This window comes from Medicago truncatula, chromosome 4, assembly GCF_003473485.1.
Source record: "Medicago truncatula cultivar Jemalong A17 chromosome 4, MtrunA17r5.0-ANR, whole genome shotgun sequence".
Taxonomy (NCBI): domain Eukaryota; kingdom Viridiplantae; phylum Streptophyta; class Magnoliopsida; order Fabales; family Fabaceae; genus Medicago; species Medicago truncatula.
In genome coordinates this window covers 974674-999858 of record NC_053045.1, presented here as the reverse complement: position 1 = coordinate 999858, position 25185 = coordinate 974674, and the positions used below count along the sequence as shown (strand labels likewise).

General features: G+C 31.9%; 3 protein-coding genes and 1 long non-coding RNA gene across 5 annotated transcripts; 2 read left to right on the top strand and 2 right to left on the bottom strand.

Annotated features, from left to right (window-relative positions):
• Positions 1-357: 357 nt before the first annotated feature.
• Positions 358-3477, bottom strand: LOC11424766 (pentatricopeptide repeat-containing protein At4g38010). Of its 2 annotated transcripts, none has more exons than XM_024781509.2 (2): positions 3293-3477; positions 358-2670 (listed from the first exon to the last, which is right to left on the bottom strand). In XM_024781509.2, the coding sequence occupies exon 2, from the start codon at positions 2614-2616 to the stop codon at positions 829-831; it is 1788 nt and encodes a 595-aa protein (XP_024637277.1). In that variant the 5' UTR covers positions 2617-2670; positions 3293-3477; the 3' UTR covers positions 358-828. The 2 variants fall into 2 exon arrangements, with proteins under 2 accessions (XP_024637277.1, XP_003604256.2); XM_003604208.4 differs by having other exon boundaries at positions 358-2667.
• Positions 3478-3517: 40 nt separating this feature from the next.
• Positions 3518-6320, top strand: LOC11420492 (uncharacterized). The gene is made up of 5 exons (XR_003011183.2): positions 3518-4446; positions 4555-4617; positions 5082-5205; positions 5289-5473; positions 5686-6320. It is a non-coding gene; the product is annotated as an uncharacterized lncRNA (long non-coding RNA).
• Positions 6321-7804: 1484 nt separating this feature from the next.
• Positions 7805-12252, top strand: LOC11424765 (ACT domain-containing protein ACR11). The gene is made up of 10 exons (XM_003604206.4): positions 7805-8108; positions 8817-8877; positions 9021-9146; positions 9231-9325; positions 10077-10161; positions 10275-10334; positions 10654-10709; positions 10871-10976; positions 11432-11500; positions 11968-12252. The coding sequence occupies exons 1-10, from the start codon at positions 7948-7950 to the stop codon at positions 12028-12030; spliced, it is 882 nt and encodes a 293-aa protein (XP_003604254.1). The 5' UTR covers positions 7805-7947; the 3' UTR covers positions 12031-12252.
• Positions 12253-13943: 1691 nt separating this feature from the next.
• Positions 13944-16726, bottom strand: LOC11430209 (probable N-acetyltransferase HLS1). Its single transcript, XM_003604205.4, has 3 exons — positions 16378-16726; positions 15792-15922; positions 13944-14924 (listed from the first exon to the last, which is right to left on the bottom strand). Exons 1-3 carry the CDS (start codon positions 16600-16602, stop codon positions 14051-14053), a joined length of 1230 nt encoding a protein of 409 aa, XP_003604253.1. The 5' UTR covers positions 16603-16726; the 3' UTR covers positions 13944-14050.
• Between the last annotated feature and the right edge of the window lie 8459 nt (positions 16727-25185).

The window sequence follows — 25185 nt, the reverse complement described above, 5'->3', positions numbered from 1 at the left end:
TATATTTATCTATTCAATCTAAGTTTTTATCAAAGATACTTCTGACTATTGAGCAGACCTTACCATTTCAGCTATACAATTACCCAATTGTAGAATTTGTTTCTTCATGTTAACACTCTCGATGATAAAGACTATACCACAACATGTATACCCCCTCATCGTTATTAGTCAATAGCACGATGGTACTGCTCAAATAACAAAGATTCATCATTATCAATTGGTTTCTATACCAAAATTATTTATAAATAGTATTATTCGTGATAATTCTCCTATTCACATATTCTTAACCATGTACTTATATATATGATATATTTGATTGAGGTCAACAAAAAAGAGGGGGCTGGGGAAGAAAAAAGATTCAGAGACCAATAGACTTTGTTTAGAGCATGAAGAATACCTGATTTCAGGTCAATATGTAATGGATTTAGTTTACACAGCTTCTATAGACTAAATTCATACATAAAAATTCTCATCTTTAAGATAATAAAATGCCGTTGGAAAATATTTAGAATGCCAAAGCTGCAGCAAGATATCCTAAAATTATGTTGTGAAGATCTCCTCTGAGAGATTTGATTTTGTACATAAATTGATCTCCAAAGTTGTATACCAAGAAAACAAACATCATTGCATTACATGGAGCGAGAATGAATCTTTGCTATAATGATCACATCAACTGTTGATGAATTGATGTATTCCGTAGCTGCAATTTAATCGAAGCATCTTATTTTTTTTATATGAACTCTATTCCAGATTTGAGGAAAAGTAGCTACTCTCACCTCATCGGAGTTCAGATGACTGATTACCTTAGGCTCATGCATGGCTGTTTGGTCATGAAAGGGTATCAATATGTCCCTCAAGGTAGGTTTGATTGGCAAGGATGTTTAATAGAACGTGAATATCCTCACTCTGAGGATGGTTGTTATCTCCAACTACGAATTTATGACTCTTACCATCCACTCTTATAAGGCTAGAACCTGGAGCCTTGGATATTCCTTTCTCCTTCATCAATCTCCTAACGCTTCTTACTTCAGCCCATTTCTTATTATTTGCATACCAATTAGAGAGAAGCACATATACGCCACTCTCTTGACATTCAAAATTTCGAACTGTTTTTAACATTTCTGGAGTTAACTCGACATTTCCATATGTACTGGAGGCACTCAAAAGAGCCCCTATGATCTGCACATCAGGTGGCATAGGCATTTTATTTATCAACTCCATAGCTTCCTCCACCAATTCAGCCCTGCAGAGCAAATCAACCATACACCCGTAGTGCTCTAACCAGGGAGAAAGATTATAGGGGGGACTTGTCATCTGTTTGAAATAGCTACGGCCTTCATCAACCAAGCCAGAATGACAGCAAGCTGAAAAAACAGCTAGAAATGTAATCTCATTAGGCCTTGTACCAGATTCAACCAAATATCCAAATTGTTTTAATGCTTCTTGCCCATGCCCATTTATTGCTAGACCACCTATATAGGCATTCCAAGTACGGATATTCTTAGAAGGCAACAAATTAAACATTTGTTGGGCCATCTCTATACAACCGCATTTAGCATACATGTCAATCAATGATGTTCCTATGTGGACATCCCATTTGATACGGCTATGATCAATGTATTCATGAACCCATCTTCCATAATCAAGAAGCCCAAGACTAGCACAAGCAGATAGCACACTGGTTAGTATAACCCCGTCAGGCTCAAAACCTGAACCCAACATTTCATAGAACAAATCAAGTGATTCTTGTGGACACTGGTATTGCACTAATCCACTTATCATACTAGTCCAAGAAACAATGTCCTTTTCAGGAATCTCATCAAACAATCGCTTCGCATCAGTCACGGACTCACACTTCACATACATATCCATCAAAGTATTGCTCACCACCAACTCCTTTCCATGCGGATATTTAGAAACCAACCCATGAATCCCCTTCCCCAAATTCAAACAACCCAATTTCCCACATGCCCCAAGAATGCTAACAAATGTTGCTGCATTAGGCGCCACATCCATTCTCAAAAACAATGCAACCGCATCATTGAACAAACCTGCCTTCATATACCCGGATATCAAACCAGTCCAAGAGACTACATCTCTCACCGGCATAAAATCAAATACCTTACTAGCACCAACGGTGTCCCCACAAATGCTATAAACATGAACAAAAGAATTTTGCACAAACATGTCACACCACAAGTCAGTCTTAACAGCCAACGTATGAATTTGTTTAACCTCTGCAATACCAGAAAACCTAGCACATGATTTCAAAACTGCTGGGACAGTGTACACATCAGGCACAAACCCGTTACCGACAACCCATCTATAAATCCGAATTGCAGCCCAAGGGAAGTTGCCAGCTCCATAGCCAGAAATTATCAAATTGCAAGGGAAAGAGCTGAAGCTCCAATCAAACTGCTTCAAGAAATTGCAAGGGTAACGAATATCAGTGACATGTTTCCCAAAAAAGTTTGCAGCTTTGGTTACAACCAAGTCATTGTCAACAAGGGTAGATCTCAAAAGTTGTGCATGGATTTGTTTGAAGGATCTCAAATCATTGCACCTCTGAATGAAATCCAAAAGAACCCATTTCATAGAATGCGTACCCTTATTCATCCCAATCACCAAATGCTCGAAATTCAATTGAACATGCCAAATTTATACCATCTACTGCATTTTAAAGTAAGAAAACTCATCAGAACAATTCTGCTCAAAATTTCAATATCAGTCATTAATCGACCAATTTAATACAAATAGACCTATGTTAAAAGAATGATTGAGTTTACAACAAAAAATGGGAAAGATATATGAAAAATACTTGTTGACTATTTTGATTTTTTTTTTAAACGAAAGTCATTACAAATTGTTACACTATCAAATCTATCCCTAAATTGACCCGCACAAAAATTGTGAAGACGAAAATGACTTTTCACTCAGATGAATAGAGATTTGCTCTACAAGACTTTTGGATTGTTGGTAGGCTCTTCATAATTCTAAAATTGCTCTTAATTTAACTATCAGGAGTTCCGATATGATTTGATCATAAGCTATCTCCCGATTGCTTCATATTAGTAGTTACAATCCAATTTGAATCACTATCTATATAATGTGAATGTAAATGGTAGTTTAGTGTTTGAATGAATGAATACTAATTAGGAATGTGAATGTCATTTTTGTGGTCTTAATGTTTGATGAAATGCTTCAAATATTAGTTTTAGATTCTTCTACTTGTTGGCATTAAAAACATTCATCCTCCACAAATAAATTGAAAGCGACGAGAAGAGTTAGCTACCTTTGCTTTGCGCGAAAGAAAGAGAAAAATATATTGTGAAGTTGTATCTGCCAAGCCACTGTGATGATGAAGCTCGATTGGGTTGGTTGAATCGCTGTTTGACTCAGAAGCACGATTCAGAATCGGTGATGGGAGAAACTCGATTGTGGAGAAGGGTTTGGGTGAGCGGGATGAAGAAGGTTTCACACTGTACTTGTGAAAATTTTGCATATAATGTTTTTTCAAATTTTGCAAAATGAACCTCCTCAGATTACTTTTTTGCACCCCTCACCCACCCAACAGAGAGCCAAGTACCGAATTGAGAGAATCATGTAGAGTTGATACACATATTCACTCCTTGAAATAGATGATAAGGAGGATTAATTTTGATCACGAAAGCTTGCTATATTCAAAATACTTGTGAATTATATGGAAGCTCTTGATAGGTTGCTATACATACCATTCTGTTTGCTTTACAAGACTGATTTTGCTTTCTAATTTTATTCTGTTATTTTGCTGTTGTAGGAGAATATGGAGAATTTTTATAAAAAATTTTGTACCCCTGATCCGGGGTCCTGGCAACGCCACTGGGACTTTCCTTCGAAACCCGACTAACTCACCATCAATCAATTCTCTCTGAGTTAGAAGACTTAGAATCCATTGGCTCAATAAACCTCTCTACCATTTCTCACGTTCAGGTAACCACAAGTTACTCATCAAAACTTGTAAGCACATGGTTGAGCATATGGTGTTGGCATCTTAGAAGTGGAAGAACTTTAGAGGCCCGAACATTGTATGACCAGATGAAGAACAATGGTCTGGAACCTAATGTTCAGACATTTAATATGATTCTTTTCAGTTCATTTGAAGTAAAAGAACTTCAAATGGTTAGACAGTTGCTGAAAGATATGATTGATTCAAGGATCAAGTTGAGTGACAGAAATTTCTTCAACTTGCGTAAATTTCAATGCAATTGGAATTTGTTGACTGATATGGGAGATTTGGGTTTATTATCTTCCAAGGCGTTGCATGCTGAAAGTGTAAAAGCAAATTATAAACATTGTGCTGAAGTTGATACACAATGCAACTCCAGTTCTAAAGATATTTCAGATGTAGCTGTGTCAGTTTGTTGAGCTCTTATTGTTACTACGTTGTGGCCGACGTCTGATTGAAAGGTTCATTCAATTCCGATATCATAAAATTTGGCAATCTATCCACAAACTGGTACTGGTTATATCACTTATCACGTCTTATATTCTTAATTTGTATTTCTTTTGCGCGAGGAGGGATACATATTTATTTTTCAGCTAATTATAAATCTTGTTGGAGTGCTTGTGTCTTCATTGGTAAGTTCTATGCCGTTGATGTTTATAGCACGAATATATGATCCGAACTAATGCTTATTGAAGTAATCACTATTCACTAGTGATAATTTGCTTTGGCATATAAGCTTGTTTTATTTGTTATGAATATTTGGTAATTTTTTTTCAAAGATGAAAACTACCTTTGGTAATGAAAACAACTCTCATAATAATGAAAACCTGAAGTTTCGGAATAGCGATAACCTAGCTTAAATCTGTTCATTCAGAATTCTATGAACTTTTTTTATTTCGAAAAAGATGGCATGTCCAAAGTAAGAGTTGGAAATAGTTGAACTCTACCAAACCTTTATACCTATAGACAAAAATATTTTAGTACACTATTAGCATTTGCACCTATACTTTTGCATAAAATGGGTGAAAATTATTTAGATTTAGATTTGGATTGGATCATATGCTCCATAAACCTTAATTTAGTTAGTTTTATGCAGAAACTGTTAATTGCCCCTTCCGAGCTGGCCTATGGAAGCAAGGGAGAGACATCAAAGTTCTCAAGGCTGAGCATGTAAGTTCGGAAATACAGATAGAGTTTGCTCAGGAAGTCGACATCATGAGGTTTGTTGTTTTAAATTTTCTCATTTTTTTTACCATCTGAAGTCTGTCTACTTGTTTATTGAGATAGTGATTTTGCATGTCAGAACTGTTAACCATGCCAAACAGTATGCTACACTCACTGAACTACTACTTCAGCCTCAAGAAATATAGGAGTTTTGCATCAAACTGGTCTATTTTGGCAAGGACTTCACTGTGTTTCTTTCAGGAAAGGAACAGGAGATTCAGTCGCAAAGGAATATGGAAATCACCTACTAGAGCTGTTAATGAGGTATACGAAAATCTGGTTATTGTTTTTTTAATTTTTTAACATTCAGAGGCAAGTTATAGTTGCCTACTAGGGCTCCTATTTGTGCATACTAGATATTGCTTTTATGCTTGATTTTTAGTTGTGCTGAACAAGATTGTATTTCAGATGTACAGATGAGATTGATTTTTACATGAGGCATTACTTTATCTTGTTTGTTTTATGTTGAATTGTAGGACGTGTCTTCTGATGTGTTATACGTTGAACAAGATTATACTAAAGGAGTTGAACTATATTAGACCATACCAACTCAGAGAAAGATCAAGCCTGTCGTGTCACAATCCAAAGGCCAAAAGTGTTATTCACTGTCATTGTCGTCGTAGAATCTAAGACACAAGACTTCCTGCTCTATTCAAAGTTAACATGTCATTTTTATCAATATTATTTGGCATGGAAATTTTGCAATTAGTCAATGTATATAAAAAAACCATTCCTGCTAGACAAAGTTGGAACTGAAAGGTAAATTTCACCTTGGATATTCATCTGCTATAGCTAACCATTGGCCTTTGCATCGGTTACAGACCATACAAACCAGAAGCTGTAATTGAACAGAGTTGAGCTAGCGGAGACTTGGTATTATATTGGAAGATACATATTTGTGTAATGAATCATTTCAAAGTTCCAGAATACAACAATCTACAAGAGACGTCCAATAACTTTTTAATATGTAGTAGTTTAACTAAGTTATGTTCATGTTTAACTTGAGAATATAAAATGTAATCATGTGAATGTCCGAGATCATACTTCAAAGGGACTAATTTATGTGATTTTAATTGTAACTATTGTTATTGTTTCCCCCCTCATACCATAATCTAAGAGATTTCAGAAGTTTGGACTATTCCTTTTCAATCAATTTTTTTTGTTAAACTTTCTATAATTTCTTTTATTGCGATACAGTAATATTAATTTCTTTAATATTTTTGAAAAAATTGTTTGGACTTTAACCCTTACAAGATGAAGTACAATTCAAATGTCCAACTTAAGAATTAATGTATTCGGTCTTCACGTCACGTTAGATGCTATCTAAAAAGTTGTTTTTTCTTATAAATATAATAAAAAAAGTTGCATATCACTAATCTATTTTATTTTAATTCTATTATTTAATCACACTTCTACTTCACTTATCCATCAATTTATAATGGGACAAACATTAAATGTAAGTGGTCCATTATACTTATTTATTTTTTGCACGTTTTTATTGAGGAGGAAATTTTGATTTTTTTCAATAGTGAAATAAGACTACAAAATATAGAAATGTATTCAAAATTGTTTCTTTAAACTACAACAATTAACATGAGGAATTCTACAAAACTTAGACGTCTAGTTATTTACAATTCTATAAAGGTAATTTAAGTTTCACACAAAAATAGAGACCGAGAGAGTGACCAATAGAGAGGTGGACTAATAGTCACTTTGGTCTCTAAATGTGTAATGATTAGTCATAATAGTATTTCAACGTATTAAAATTCTAAAATAGTTCTTGATTATGCACTCTCTTAGTTAAAATAGTCCGTGATGCTAAAATAATCTCTCAATGCTCACAATCACTCTTTTCATAGGGATTAAAATGACAATAAGTAAATACTTACAAGGACTGATATTACAATAAGTATGTATATTGAATGATTAATATGACAATATTAATGAAACATTAATATCATAGACTACTTTGACTAACAAAGTGCACAATCAAAGACTATTTTGAAATTTTGATACATTGAATGACTATTGTGACAACTCGTTACAAATTCAGTGACCAAGTGACTATTACCTAGAATTAGTTTAAGTTGTAAGAAATTTTGATCTTTAAAAAAAGTGTAAGATGTTCAATTAAGAAGAAAGAACTCTTAAAACAAGTATAAGATGTTCAATCAAGAAGAAATAACTCAATTATATACACATATCCGATGTATCAAAGATGGTACATTGTTAAATGAGTAAATCATTGAATTGATACTTATTTTCGTAAGTTATTCTTAAATTAGTCTATGATTGTCTATTAATATTCCAAACTAACCTGTATATTTATCGAAAGTTTTTTAATTAGATCCTTTGTCGTAGATAGAAATTTTTAATAAACTTCTTACCAGAAATGCAAAAGAAAGGGTAACCGATAAGTAATCATTATTGGACGTTGGAATGAAATCTCCAAATGGACACCAAAATATCCACACAATCTAACAGATTATACATGGACGTCTCTGATTTGTTTTCATATAATCCTGTCTCTTATTTTACTTTATTATTTTAATTTTTAAAAATATAAATAAAACATCATATTTTTTACCAAAAAACAGAAACAACCGTTTTGTTTCATTCATATGAATGTGGCCACTTTCCTATTTCTTACAAATTTGACATCTTTTTCTCTCACCCATTTCTCAAAATCCTAACTTTTTCTCTTTTCTCTGTTGAAACCTTCATTTTGAACTAAAAAAATGGCTATGGCTATTAGTGCTTGGAGACTTGGATTTCACTTCAGTGCAACTACTGATAATAGTTTGAGAGTTTTGGAAAAACCCATTTTCCGTGTCCCTTTTTTGAATGCTTCTTCTGGGTTTATTTCTACTAAACCATGTTACTTTCTTCATAAAAGAAGGTAAACTAGCTTTGATAATTAGTTACTTATGGATAAGATGATTTGATTATGTTGATCTCATGAATTTGAAATTGTTTATTGTAGTTGTTGATATTGAATTCTTAGAATTTGAGCTTTTAGTTGGTGGTTAATGGTATTACTGTTTGTATTATTATGCTTTTAATTTAGTTGTTTTAGAGATTCACTTTAAGATTTAATTAATTGAATCCATTCATAGATATGATTTATGAGTTATGACTGAGTATTATGACGTCGTTTGATCGATGATTGTCAAGTCAAGATTCATATCGTGAATCGGAGGAACTATTTTGTGAATTGTGAATTGAAAGTTTATTATGAATTGTAGTAGAGATATTACTTGTAAAAATATGAAATTTTTAAGTAAAATCAAGAGACATTAAAAAATATTATAAGCCAATATATCGTAAATACAGCTCAAAATAATTCAAGATTTAAGTCATAAATCAGCTGAGAAAATAAAAATGATTGACTATACAAAGTTGACAAAAACAAGTGGATGGATTGACTAACCTTAGGTAATGGTTCATTACAATGAATCAGTATTCATCATAGTGAATCAGGATTTAAGATAAAATTCATGTGCAAAATTGATACGCACTAGGAATTGTAGCGATTGGATTGACTAGTATGTCCCGAAGATACTGGTAACCATGCCCTGATCGTATGTGCTATGTACCCTTTTGTCAGGTTGTTATCTTCTGGAACTACTATTATCCCTCGAGCGGCAGCACCTGCTACTGATGTGCAGGTAGTCAGTGTGATCAAATTATGTGATTGTCATTATTTACGTGTGAAACAGCCTAGACCCATGGTTCATTTCTATAATGCTTGTCGACTATGCTCATTGATCGGTAAAAAAATCGATTTTTGTTTCTTTTATGTGAATAACAGAATGGAAATCAAGGGGAGACTGATACCGTTCCGACCCCAATAGTCATAATTGACCAAGACTTGGATCCAGATGCAACTGTGGTGGAGATAACTTTCGGTGATCGGCTTGGAGCTCTTCTCGACACAGTATGTCATTCTTTGAGTAAATCTATGCTTGTGCTTGCTTATCTGTTACTTTTTCTTAGAGGGTAATATTTTCATTTGTTGTAGATGAGAGCATTAAAAGACTTAGGCCTCAATGTCGTAAAGGCAAATGTCTTTCTCGATTCTTCTGGCAAGCACAACAAGTTTTCCATCACAAAAGCGTAAGTGTTACTTGATTTGTGCACTTTGCATATAATTGTTACAAGTATATGTAGCTGTCCGATCTTGTTATTAATTTTGTATTATAACTGATCTATGCTAAATGACTGCTAATAATGATTATGTTGCTCAAACCGCGAGTATCTCTTCAGTTTAGGCCAGCATTGGAACCTAATTGAAACTCTCAGATATTCTTTATTTTATTCACTCCACCACTGGCCCGCACTAGTCATTCCTTGTGCTCTCGCTCCTAATTGCACCATCTACTCTAAAAAGCCCTCTTTGGATAAACAACTTAATCAAGCGCTTATCATATAAGTGCTTATCTATAAGCAATTTCTATAATAAAAGGTAAAATAAAGTCAATCAGTTCTACCAAAAACAAAGTCAAATTGTTTTCATATAAGCTATTTTCATGAGCTATCGTGGAGAACTTATAGATATATCATAAGTTGTTTCCATTAGCTCTCCGAAACAGACTACAAGTGTTTTTGCTAGTAGACAGACTCATTTAAGTCAATCCAAAGAGACCTTTCTTTATGCGAGCTAAACACATGTTAGCACATACACAAGTATTCACAGTCAGACTTCAGAAAGGTCCTACCTAAACATTATTAGAAATTCATTCTAGAACAGTGAAACTTGTTACGCAACTTTGGTTCGATTTCTCTTTTTAAACAACAAATATCTTAGATGAGGTTTTAACTAGCTTCTTTAGTAATTCCTTGGGTATGCTGGTGGAGCTTTTTGCAGTGATACTGGCAGAAAAGTGGAAGATCCAGAGTTGTTAGAGGCAATTCGTTTGACAATTATAAATAATCTGATTCAGTATCACCCGGTATGCTTTACCAACTATCCTCCTTTGTCATTGGAGGGTGATTTGGTTGTAATATATGCCAACAGGCAATTCTCACTTCTCAACTAATTAGAATTTTCAAATCGATGATTCAGGAATCAAGTTCTCAGTTAGCAATGGGAGCAGCTTTTGGACTTCTACCTCCAAAAGAGCAGGTGATGAATGTCTTCACTTTTCAGTTTCAGTTATAACTAGTGAATTATGTGGTCTTTCTGGTAACATATGTTACATAGACAAGTCCTGTAAATTTAAAAGATAAGGGCATGTTCAGATGTTCCTCATTTCAATTTTCACTGATAAAAAAACATTAGAGAAGACATTATGGAAGTTTTTGAAAAAACATTGAATATTTCTGAAAAATCTTTTTAAGTGACATTGTTTGTCAGTGTTTCAAGAAATGTATTCTCTCTAGTTAGCTTTTATCTTCTCTCTATCATAAATAGAAAGAAAAATTCATAACCAATTGTCATTCAGGTTGATGTGGACATTGCAACTCACATAAATATTTCCGATGATGGGCCAGATCGAAGGTAATGCATTCATTTTTTCTTGCTTAAAAGTACAAATATTATGATTGAATCAGGAAATCACTTTGTTGAAGGCATGATATATATGGTCTTAGAAGAATACTCATGCTTGTACTTTTGGCTAATATGTGTATTTTGTTACTTATTTGCTTTCATTTTTGTAGTTTGTTCTATGTGGAGACAGCTGATCGACCTGGATTACTTGTCGATCTTGTAAAAAGTATTACTGACATTGACATTGCTGTTGAATCTGGAGAATTTGACACTGAGGTATACACATATCATTATACAACTTATGCTCAAACTAAACAAATAAACCTTCTAAGTTCTGACGTGGCCATTACTCAAAATGAATGTATCAATGTTGAGTATGGCTCGTAATCGCTGATAAGCGGGTAGACACTGAGGTATACACATATCATTATACAACTTTTGGGTTTGGCTGATTTGTTTTTTGGGTTACAACTAGGAGGGTTAGGGGTGCGAGGGTCTTCGCCACCTGCGTTACGGTTTAGGGATAAACTTGTGAACTGGATCGTAGTATTTGAACAAAGCTTTGTACTCTCTAACCCTAATTCATTGAATGGTAGGAAAATACAACAGCCACTCTGATGCGTTTTCTTACGTTAGAACCTTATTTTTTATTCTAACAATCAATTTAATTCTTGAGCTTCAAAAAGAAGGGGGTTTATACCAGTCTGATGAAAAAGCTTTGTTTGAACCAGGGACTCTTGGCTAAGGCAAAGTTTCATGTTAGCTACAAAGGCAAAGCAATCAGCAAGCCCCTGCAGCAGGTAACTTTAATCTTCTAATTTCGCATTTTCAAAAGAAAAAAGCTTTAGTCTCCAACTACTCTTTGGTAAGATCAGACCGCTAGCTTACAACGGATAACATATAGCGTATAAACTCGAATGATTAAAGTAGATTTGTCTGGTAAATGGTAATGGTCTCTCACAAGTATAAATCATTTTTTCACTAGCTTATATCGTTTTTTGAGATGCTATTTAAAGTAAGGTTTGAGTCTATAGCTTATATCGTATCAGTTTTACCCTTATAGCGTATAGTTTATAGCTTATTCATCGTCCATTACGATTTACCAAACATATCCTAAATGATAAAAAAATCAAGACCGACCATAACTCATACATTGAAGTAGGCAAGTAGGTCCTTATCGAGCGAGCATCTAGTCGTGAACTTTACATGATGTAGAAAGACTCTTGAGTTTCTGAACTGATTTTAATTCATATTTACCATGTTGCAGGTTCTTGCTAACAGCTTGAGATATTTCTTGAGGCGTCCGGCAACTGAGGAATCCAGTTTTTGAAGGGTATCTCTTTCGATTTCAACAATGTGCATGGCATTATATTTTCTTTTGGAGTATAACACCACCATGGATTGGTGAATGTTTGCATTCATTGTTTCATTGGGAGGAGAAATGAAGAATAACTGGAATGTGCATTAAAATCATAAAACTGAATTAACAGGGATATATGATTGTAAAGTTACATTTGTCAATTACTTACATAAAATTATTTTCAACTTTAAATGCTGTTGATACTACTATTTGGTTATTTATATCATAATATTCACTTCATATAAAATACTATATTTATGGTAAAGGCATGAATGAAAGTTTTGGCCACCACTTTTCAATAACTTTTTAAATGTAATGTACACATTTCAATAAACTATTTCTATATTTGATTCATTAACTTGTGTCTTGAGGACGCAAGTTAGCATTTCCTAAAAATAAAATATTGCATTGAAAAATGATAAAAAATTATGAATTTAACTTTTTAAAAATTAAAATATTGTTGAATCCAATGAAAAACTACTACTTTTGATTTCCTTAACAAGTGTTGTATTGGAAATCGTTAGCATAACTCTTTTATCTAAAGTAACTGTTATTTTTTTAACGCAATGTAACTACACGATGTCAGACTCCAAAGGTAATATTTGTAGCATACCATATTTTTTTTCTTGTTACACGGTTTGAAATATAGTCGTTGGAATTGCTCTTAAGGTGGCAAAGCTATCCTTTTAAAAAGTCTAACATTGTTTCATGTTTAACGATGACACAAGTTAATGAATCTTTATCATCTCATCCAGCTTTCTAAAATGACAAAAGTGATAAATTAATTTAAAATTGATCTTTATCATCTCATCCAACTTTCTAAAGTGACAATAGAATAAAAACCTAGCCTATAAATTTCTGCTTATAATTTTTAATAAGTAAATGTCAGTAGTTAATTTGTTATTTACTTAAATGATCTCAAATCCTCTTTGTATTTATCTTCATGTCATGTGAACTTCTTCCCTCCCCTCCTCACACCGCATATTTAAAAAGTCCTATATTTAATTACTTATTTTAATAAAATTATAATATACACATGTGACAAAAAATGATTAAAAGTAAGAAAAGATAGACGAGGAGACCATGAAAAGATATTGGTTCGAATGGCTAGATTTTCAAGTGTTTATAACAACCACTAAAAATTCAACTTTACTTGATTGATACTTCCACCTGTTGAAAAGGGTATATATTTCTCAAAATAAAGATATTTTGATTTTGATGAAGTAATTATTTACGATAAATTCTTTTATCATCCTACTTGTCTCTAGAATTCCTTCCAAAATATCCGAATAAGTTTTTGAGATTTTGAATTATATAATTTGATAGAAGACAAAAAATTAAATACATTATACCTCACCAACAACAACGACATAATTTGACCAAAATAATTTCAACAATGTAATTTTTTCAACATAATACAATAATAACGTAAAATAACAACAATAATAACCGTAACAACATAATTAAAAACCAACAACATTGTGGATCAACCAAACAAACTTCACATTATTCCATGTATGTCTTGATTCTTTTGTATATTTGGATTTGGATCATATTTTATCGAATATTACGAAAAGATCTCATCAATGAATCGTCTAACTTGATCGGTCCCTTCAAACTATACTAACTAAATATAGAAAACCTGATTGAAAAATCTCTATTTAACCATTGCAACTTTTCAAATTTATATTTTAGAAAATTTTCTTACAATTATGGGAAACATGCTCATGCATAAATAGTAGGGTGTTTCGAATTAAAGAAGTTGAAACCACAAGACCGACTTCAATTGATAGAATTTGAAATGGTGAATTTTGTCAACAAAGATAAATGGTAAAATCGTAGAACATATGTGCTGTTTCAAAGAAAAGAAAAACACTTTTTTATACTTTACAATATCATTCCAAATTAGTAATTAGTAGCAACCAAGACCCTCTTTCTCTCTACAGATATAGATATACATACACATAAAATAAAATGACATAAGCTAGTGTTAAAAATCACGAGGATCAACAAAAATTACTGATGAAGAAGATCTATAATTGAACCAATCTGAGGGTCCACATTTTTCATTGATACTATCATCCTTCTTCATGTGTTCAAGACTCTTAATGCACCACATGTCCTCAGCCCAAGATAATTTCCTCCAATGTGGGATCACTTCTCTAACTGGGTCCCTTTGACTCACTTCAGTCACAATGGCCCCACAACCACCATCATCTCTAGCCATATTATGTACAAATCCACATAATGACTTCATAAGTTGTTTTCCATATTTACCCTCCATGTGTAATCCATACATTACATAAATCCCAAATGGCCTAAAAACATTAGGAAATGAAGGTAACCTTAGCCATGGCATACATTCATCTAATAATCTTGTACCTACACAACATGCATGTACAAATGTTGAAGCTCCTTTAACTTGCAATTTGAACACTTCTTTTGTGTTCCACACACTTAATACTGCATAGCTTGGAGGGAAAATACCATTTTTTGGATCACATTTTGTTAGGTCTTTTTTAGGGATGGCCATAAATGTGCCCAAATTAAGTTTGTTAGACAAAATCAAGTCTATGTCTCTTGGGAAAAATTCTGCATTGGCAAACATATGGTTGTATGTCGTCCCGGCTAAGCGCGGTGGTAGGCGAAGGACGGCAATGTTTGTGTTGATTGGCTTGTAGTGAGCATGAACAGGCTGTACTAGCATTGTTAGAGTCCTGAATTTTGAGTATTCACATTTTTTTGTGAACAGATTGATGGATGGCTCATTTGTACAATCAGTTGCCATATATGCATACTTAGCCCCTTTTTGCTTGCACCACTCTTCTAAATGTTCAACTAATTTTGTGCCAATGCCAAATCTCCTGTATATGCCAAGACAATCTTTTAGTTATTAGTTTAATCTTGCCTCCAAAGTTGTTTAAAAAGGAGGTTTAGAGTCCAAACTCTATCTATTAACCTAACATGCTGACAACTAATATTTGTCTATAAAAATATATCAAAACATTTATTCATAGTATGAGAGAATTTAAGTTCGAGTCCTGATTAAAATAATTTTCGATCAAGACTTTACTTATCTTACGGTCGAACTTAGGATTTGCAAGACCTGCATCTATATAAACTAGAGTTTAAGAAAGAAAAAAACATTTATTTATTCATAAAAGTGGATACATAGTTTTTAAAAATAAAATAAAAAATCAAATATGCCTAAAGTAAGGTTTTTTGTGGACCTTATTGTCTAGATGAAGAACTTGGTACCAAATGAAGTATGAGAAAGTTGAAAATAAGAATAAGACATCCTATCCAATTACTATAGTTTCTTAGTAAAGTAATCATAGTGGATACATGATATACATGTGTCAATGACAGAGTAGCTAGCATGCTTAACTATACTTTTTTCATCTTTCCATTGATACGAGAAACATTAACCCTTTTATTTTTCTTACAAAGAATCTAATCCCCCACCACTTCTTTCTATTGTTTTAATATCCCTTAGTTTTTATAAGGTTTACAATCACATTTTTTTAGAGCCAAGAATGCACATAACAACTTGACAAACAGAATAGAAGCAAAAGTTTTGAAATGACTTGTGTGGATTAGGATAGAGAGAGAAAAAAAATACTTTGACTCATGCTTTTGATATTTTTTATCTCATAAAAATAAAACTCATGCAAATTTAACATTCAAAAAAGAAATAATAAACAACACTAACTAAGAGTTGAAAATAGAACCTGTGTTTGGGAGAGACTCTAAGTCCTAAAACATAAGCTAGTTTTACATAAGCTGAATTCCCTCTTGTAACTGTTTTCACACAACCCCTTATCACTCCAGCAACTTCTCCTTCTTCTTCATATTCTGCAACCTGTTTGGAACAAATATTACATTGATTAGTCCAATATCAAACTGTGAAACTACTTGTATTCATGACTCGACACACGGAGAGCAAACCATCGAGAAAAAAATATATATTCGTTACAATTTACAATTTGTTGTGTTCGGCTACGATATTCAACACTAAAACATAATGTCGCATTAGATATACATCAATATAGTGTGTCAACTCTTAGTCTACACATTTATATGTTAATATAATCTTTTTTTGTTATATGATTCAACTTCAAGATAATGTGTCTATGAGATATTAGCTCGCAGTAAGAAAAAAAATTCAAATCTCTTCGAGGATAGTTGTAAAATAGTCATTACTGTCACTTTATTTTATAATAATTTCTCCTTCTCGATCAACTTTAAAAAATAAAATAAAAATTCAAGAAAATGAAAAACAGTTATGAGTATAATAAGATAAGATATAGTAATTACCAGCATAACATGTAATTGAAAGTGACGAATTCTACATATAGGATCACCCAATAGGTCAGTAACAAGAGAAGGTTTTCCTCTTTGTCCAACCTCACAAAGCCTCTCCAATTTTTCTACTCCCACTTTGTGTTTCTCTTCATCATAACTTCTTATCACTATCACTGCCTCTTCAACCTTCTTTGATGATGGTTTTTGCCAATTTTCAGCTGCTATCTTCAAAGACATTGTGTATAATATAAATCTTTAGAATGGTAGTTAGCAAAAGATAAAAAAGATTAATAATGTGTTTAATATTTATGATATTGGATTTGTTCTTGATGGTAGTGATTAGCTTCTATGAACTTTCAATGCTTCTTCTTCTTCTTGTTGCTATATATATACACACATATATTAGAATTTAGGACCCTCAAGAATATGAAGACGTGGCACATCCCTAATGTTTAGTGCACATTTTTCTTTTGGAAAAATAATGAGAAAATAAAATTAAGGGAAAGAAATCTTACCTTGGATTATGTTTTTTCTATTACATAGTAATGTTACATCATGCTCATGCTCGTGTCTTTTGCAATAGTAATGCGCATTTTCTTTTTATCTTAACCCTCCGATTCGTTAGAGAAAAAAGGTCATTGTAATATGAAGTTCGACTGAAAAATAAATTAAAGTCTGATTAATTATTGTTTTAGTCAGAATTTAAACTCAAATTCTTCCAAATGATTCATACTTAACTGAAGTTCGTTGGTCAGTTAAACTCAATCACTTAGCTGTCTTCATGCTTAATAATACAACTTCCACCATATACTATCTTTGGTTATTTTTAATTAATTATGAAATTGTGCAAATTTAACTGGTGTTCACATTAAATGTGTATAAGGGAGTGAAATAGTAAAAATAGGTACCCTAGTTTAGTCTTCATGTTCACAATGTGGAATGGACACAAAAGGAATGTGATGTCTTTATAATGACAATAACAACAATGACAGAAATATAACAATTTAAGGTAAACTTATCGACAGTCAAAGTAGTAGGCTAGCTATGTAATAATTGTCCTTTTTCCCTAATGATGGATGAGTAGTTATATCCTTATCTAAAATTTCTAAGGCATGAAATGAAAATGAAATTTTTTTGGTAGGTTTGAAATGAGTGAGGCTTTTATTCAACTTGGAAATAAAACTACATGAGATCAAAATTTATTCATTTAGTCATTGAAAGAACATGTGTAGGTGGGGTGTCATGAATGGTCTTTAGTGTATGGTTGATTTTCATTGTCAAATGTATAGCTTTAATAAGATGAGTGATATTTGTACAACTAATATTAAACAATTTTGGTGATAATCACTTTTTTCCTTTTGTGATTGGACAAAAGCAATGAAAAGAGAAAGAAGAAGAGAGATAATGAAAAAACATGTGAGTATGAGAGAGAGAGTTGTTTCAAAAGTTATCAAAAAATTATTGTACAAATATTATTTCTCTTTTAGTAAAAATAAATAAATATATATGGTTAGCTTGCCAATTTATTACTTTGAGATTATCACGGTGAATAGTTAGTCGTTTGTCTAAAAGTGAATAAATATAACTTGCATTTGGTTTTAAAAATTGCACTAATTATTTGGCTCCAAACACATGTCAAGTTTTACATCAAACTTGATTTCATAGTAAAAACATTCACACATAAATCATTTCAATTTAACTCAAAGTTAGTATGTGTTCGACTATATATAGGGTAGTGAAAATTCATTTTGATTGAAATGATTCAGTAGAATTAAATTTTGTTTAAGGAAAATGTTACATGAACACCCTTTAATCATACACTCTATTGTACACCCTATACATTAGGGACATTTTGGTAAATTCATCTTATAATCGTACTTTCTCTTTCATCTCCTATCCCTTTTCCTTGCCACATGTCAGGATTTTGTGTGGGTGTAAGAGGTGTATTGTCACATAGGGGTGTAAGAGGTGTATTGCCACATGGGGGTGTACATGTATCACCACCCTTTGTTTAAAGATGAGTTGAACGCAAAAAGTGTATGTTTAAAAGGTGTTTATTTTAAGGTTAATACACCGTATATTAATTGTGAAGCCACAATTTGTAGCTTTGAAAATTCACGTTAAAAATTACATTAGGTCATGAGAGTGATGCTCTTGAAGTTAATTTGGGCACAAGAAGGTTTAGGTGTTGATACATTTAATTGCAAGTGAAATGAACAATAAATTTAAGTATAATACTGCTTTCTCTTTAGAGAAGCTCCAAAACTCAACTTCATATAAATGGTTACATTATACTTTTAATCCAACAATAAATTGGTTTAAATGGTAAGAGATTAGAGCTCCTTAAACAAGTGGTTAGGGTTCAATCTTCAGCTCTTGCATATGAAAAAATGGATTGAGATGAGAGAACTTATCTTATGTGTCTCACATATCCTCGGATAGAGATTAATAATCATTGTTAACCAACGGTAAAAACTTCGTACATAGTAAAAATCGATTGAGATGGGAGAACTCATCTTACATGTATGATTTATGGAAAGTGAATACTCACACATATGACAAAATCATGTTTAGAATTCTAAAATCATGTTTACCTCTCATAGAAAGTGAATCCAATCATATAATTAATCAATTTTACAAAATAAAATTCATTAGAAATCATGTTTAACAAATGTTTAACTAAAACACACTTAGGATCATGATGACAAGTGTTTGAAAACCACAACCCTTACCCTTAGAGAAGTACAAAACCCCTCTTATCTTATTACTTTGCTTCACCAATTATTGAGCTAAGTTGTGAAAAGCATGCTTTCACCACGTTTATGGTGAACATGTGGGATGGTAATTCAAAGTGGGGGAGTGTGTCGATCACACCATCATCATATGCACATATTTAGTCACATTTTTCAATTGTTAAATCGTACTACTCTAGGGTTTTGTCAACAAAAAAATTCGTACTACTCTAGTGTTTGTTTATAATTTTCAATTGATGGTGCCAAGTGTTATTAAGAAAGCAAGTTTTCAAATGTCTATGCACTTCCCTAGAACTTTCATGCCACCCCCCATATCATATAATTAATTAAGTTGATGTGTCTTCTTATTCTAAATTGAGATGAATTCTGTTTTTTTATATCTCTAATATTGTGGTCCTAATGTACTAGAACTTACCTATTTGGGAATAGAAAATTTGATCCAAAATTTTGAACACTTATCTCTAGAACTACTTGCTTCAAATGATACATACAAATGGTACAAAAGCAAAGAAGAAATGTACCAATAACTATAACCAAAATGTGAAGCTGGTCAAGACTAAGTTGCAAACTTTGATTTTCCATATAAATTATTTATCCCATGCTTATGATGTTTTTTTTATACTTTCAATGAGGAAGATGTGTTTTTTTGACCTCATACTATGAAAACAATAACATATGGTTGATGCAATCTCACTTTGAGTATTATCTCAAATAGTCCTCTACTTGGAAGAAAACATGGGAGTAAGAAACAACAATTGATCACATAGCCTTTGTATTTTCAGAATTGCTCTTCTCTCATTTGTTTTTGTTCATTTCCGCCCTACGTGAGTTAACTTACGCTGAAAATACACCTGCATCAGTTAACTGACGCTCGATTATTTAACGGAAATGAGCAAAAATAGATGGGAGAAGAGCAATTATCTTATATTTTTTCATTGTGAAATTGAGAAATTTTTTGATCTATCAAAATTGATCATTGGGCCTAATTTAAATTGTATGACCCTAAGTTAATTTTTTTATTGATACTTGAGATTAAAGTTGAAGGAAAAAATGTAGTTTTTTTTGTTCAATTGATTCCAGTTATCTAGTATTAAAGAGCATTTCTCAAAGAGTTATGTCATGATCCAAATCGCAGTCAATATATTATTATATGATCATAACAATCATATGATATTTTTACACATAATAATCATATGGTTAATGGACTATTTTTTTTTTTTTTAACTTTCAAATATGTTTCATATGACCAGCCTGCCAAGTCTTTGGTACGAAAATTGATGTTGACACATTTTATAAGGCTGAGGCACATAAGTAAAATACGTTTTTGTCCTCTCGACAGTTAACTGCGATGAATTCAAAAACCGGTTGCAGTTAACTGCCGAGGAAAACCTCGGTAGTTAACTGCCGAGGATCTTCTGCTACAAATCCGGCAGAAGCTCTCTCATCCATTATTCTTCTCATCTTCAAAAAAAAATTCCAAATCTATCTAAAAAACTCAACCAAATTTATTCAACAAAATCATAAGTAAGTAATTATAATGCTATTAACTTCATTTTAATTGTTATAAATGTTTTTATTTTTTAGTTTTTGAGTAGATTTATTTTATTTTTGTTTTTTAGTAGATTTACATAGTATAATTCATTTTTAGAGTAAACGTTAGTTGCTTAATTTAGTTAAAATGTTTGTATGATGTTTATGTTATAATTTAAAATTTTAGGGTTATATTTTAATTTGGTGTTTTATATTTATTTTTTTATTTTAGTTTTTAATTAGATTTACATGTTATAAATCATTTTTAGATTAGATGTTAGTTGATTAATTTAGTTAAAATGTTTGCATGATGATTATGTTATAGTTTAAAATTTTAGGGTTATATTTTAATTTGGTGTTTTATATTTTTTTATTTTATTTTAGTAAGAGTATATGATTTATTTTAAGAGTAAATATAAGTTGAATAAATTTGTTATATTTTACGTTTTAACAAAAAAAAAATTATTTTAAACATAAGTTGAATGATTTATGTTATAGTATATGATTAATTTTTTTTATTTTAGTAAGAGTATATGATTTATAATTTTAGGGTTATTTTTATGATTTTTAGAGTCTATGTATAATTTGCACATCAAGTGTTTGATGAAATGTTTGAATGAGTTTTTCATTGATTGTTTTTAATTTCTTATTGTGTAGATTTGAAACAATGGCCGGGTGGATCGACATTCATGCAAAATTCAACGGCGGAGAACCTCAGAGGTTAAAGGTTTGGTGCCTTGGTGTAATGTTAAGAGGTCTCAAGGATGAACTGACTGAATTCAACCAAGGAGTCAACCCCGGAGACATAAGGAGGGTGGAATATGTTCTGTATAAATGTCCAACGCTCGACGAGGGGAGCGTATCATTCACTTGGGTGGAATTAACGAACGACGAAAACGTGACGAGCATGTTTTAGGAGCACAGCATGTTCCAGTGGATCGATATGCGGGTGACGTTGCTGAGATCAACTAAAGATATCATCAAAAGTTTGATTCCGCCAGAAGATCGTCATTAGGTACGGAATGAATGCACCTTCCAGCTACAACAATTGTCTTCCTTTGAATGGGGTAATTGAAACTTGCCAAACGGCAGGTCTCCAATATTCGACCGGCATTCCCATTGTTCCTGTCAAAAGATTAAATTCTTGTTAGGCTAGTTTAAATAAAGGTATTGAAGTGTCAAGGAATGAACCTCATTCTTTTGACATTTGAACACCATCATTTAATCACAGCCTAACAAGAATTTAATCTTTTGAATGGAACATTGGGAATGTCGGTCGAATATTGGAGTCCTGCTGCTTTACAAGTTTGAATTTATCCCATTCAAAGGTAACACAATTTTTGTAGTTGGGAGGTACAAACGTCCAACTGCAACAATTGTCATCCTTTGAATGGGGTAATTCAAACTTGTTAAACGGCAGGAATCCAGCATTTGATAAGCATCTTGAATACTGGTATTGAAGTGTCAAGGAATGCACATCATTCTTTTGACACTTGAATATCATCATTCAAGATGTTGATCGGATGTTGGAGTCCTGCTGTTTAGCAAGTTTGAATTTGCCCCATTCAAGGGTAAGATAATTGTTGCACTTGGAAGGTACATTCTGAAATGTAATGTAATGCAATGTAATGTGATAACATATATAGTTGAATATGCATAATACATTTTGTTTTAAATGGAACAATAATTATCTTATTTATTTACTTTTCGAATTTATTTATTCATTACACAATTTTAATTAGTTGAATTCACGTTAGATTTAATTAGTTTTTATTCGAATATGCAATTATTCAAAACGCGACTTTAATCAAAATTATTCCAAATGCGATTTTATTCTAAGTACCATAATGTCAAACAAAATGTGCGCGACACAAAAATAAAACATAAAAAAATCCAAAACAATTAGGCATTAAAAGTCATTACATTCATTCTTCCTCGTCACACAAGCCAAACGAGTTGCCTGCTACAGTCCCTGGGGCACCTTGTTTTGGTTGAGGACCAAAATAGCATGTCCTCCCGCTCCTCCTCAACCTGGACTGATTGTACACCGGCACCTTCGAACCCTTCTTTTTTTTCGGAACCATCACAAATAATTATATGTCATGTCATAGGCGATTTTTCTTTGTTCTTCTCATCACCCTGAACGTTACTCTGATTCTGATTCTGAAACATATCTACATTAAAAATAATGGCGATCAAAACCTAACTAAACAACAATGTCATAAAATCGTAAAATCAAAAACTAAACCTAAACCTAAACTATCATCAAAACCTACACCTAAACCTAAACAATTCTACAACGATTCATCAAAACCTAAACCTAACAATTCAATAAAAGTTTTCTAACAATTCTAACCATTCTAACCTAAACTATCCTAACATATCATAAAATCAATAAAACCTATATAATCGAAATTTAACAACAAATATCAAACAATTCGACCACAAAACAACAATGCAATAGGATTCAAAAAACTTACTTATTTTTGTGATTGAAATTGGCTTGGAATGGCTTGAAATTGCTCAAAATCGCACCTAGGAGATCAAAAAACGTAACAATGAATTTTTAGAAACTCCATGTCTGTTCTGTTCTTATAACAAATTTTCGGCAGTTAACTACCGAGGTTTTTCTCGGCAGTTAACTGCAGCCGATTTTTGAATTCCTCAGCAGTTAACTGCCAAAGAGGCAAAAACGTATTTTACTTGTGTGCCTCAACTTTATGAAATGTGTCAACATCAATTTTCCTTTAGTACTAAGTACTAGTAACTTCCCTTTATGCTAAATTAACCACAAGGGTAAAAGTAAACTGACATTTACCAACATTTAAAAATGGAAAGGGGAATAGTTTTTATTTGTGCCTTACCTTTCACATGCTCATAATAAATAAGAATTTTCCACACCCCTTATTAAATATTAATATCAAAGGTTTAGATATGCTTTTCTTCTACACATATACAATTTTTTTTAATCCTTTGCAAATATATTACTTTTTGTTTTTTTTTCCTCTCCTTGTTTAATTTTAGTCAATGTAAAATTTGTTCATGCTATTGACCAAAAAAATTTAAAACATTTGTTCATGCTTGAATTGATATTTATAAAGTATGTGTAATTCTCATTTAAGTCCTTATAAACCCCATATTAAAAGAACTAAAATCAAGCATTCTACACTTTATATGGATTTTTTTTTTGAACAAGCCAAAATGAAATTATATTACCAAAAGCGATAGCAATCTCTTCGCACAAGGTGTGCCAAAAGACCACTAACAACAACACAAAGAGAACAACACAGTAACAAAGTCAAGAGGAAACAACCTCCGGTGATTAGTCAAAGCCCAAACAAACCATAAATAAATATGTGTCTAAAATATTATATTTATAAGTTTTTTTAAACAATGTATCCTTCACACATAACTATAGAGATTAATTCATCGAAGTTGGTAGAACCAAAAATGGACAATAAAAATTTTCTATAAAAAATTTAACATTATTACATTATCAGGATTAGATTCAAATTTAGGATGTCTGATTGATTAATATTAAACTCATTTCACTTTTTTTTTTTTTTTTGAAGAAAAATTTTCACTTATTTTTAAAGCTTCAAATTTAATTATACACTTCCCGATCACAAAAATTATACTTCAATTAAAAAAATGAGTTAGGAAAAGTATATTCTATAGAGAATTTTGTTTTCACGCATTAAATCATAAATGTATAATGCAATAATTGATCTTCATCATCCGATCTTAAATCAATGATGTAAATTATTTAAATATAATTAGTGAAAATAAAAAATAAAAATCATGAACAAAATCAATTACTACATGCAAATACATGTATTTTCAATGCATTTATATGAATCTACAAAATCTTGGACTTTAACGGTGGATAAAAATCATAGATAGATAATATAACATATTATAACAATAAACATATTGATCAATAAATGTGGGTCTATCATTGTTGAATCCATTGTTGTTCAAGTTGGGTGAAGAAAGGTTGTGAGAAGTCTACTTCCATTTTATCGATGAATGTTTCTCTTAGATTAAACTTACAATAGTCACCATGACAAATGTTAGGATCCTCTCGTTCTAACACTCTCTAATATTCACTCTCTTATTAGGTCGAATCTGTATAAGTCTCACTACTTTATATGAATTTAGTTTTCAAAATATGATACCTATATATATTTCACCCATTAAAAAATGAGTATATATTAGATTGAAATATTAAAAAGAAAATGTATATAGAACTCCTCTGATCGGCATATATATCTACTAGATAAGATAGAGACCTCTCACTAAACTAACTAAAAGAACTATCCAACCCATAGGTCATTCACAAATATAAGTACATTGTTTTGTTCTTGAGATTTTCATTCAATTATTTTATAGCCTAATCTTTGCATCACTTGTGCATGGGTTAATTTATATATAGTAATTCATTTTACTTTTTCAGCAATTAAAATAAAAATCAATTATCTTCTAGTAGCTTCTTTTTTTTTTTTTATAATTTCGTTATTTTAGGAGATAGCAGAAG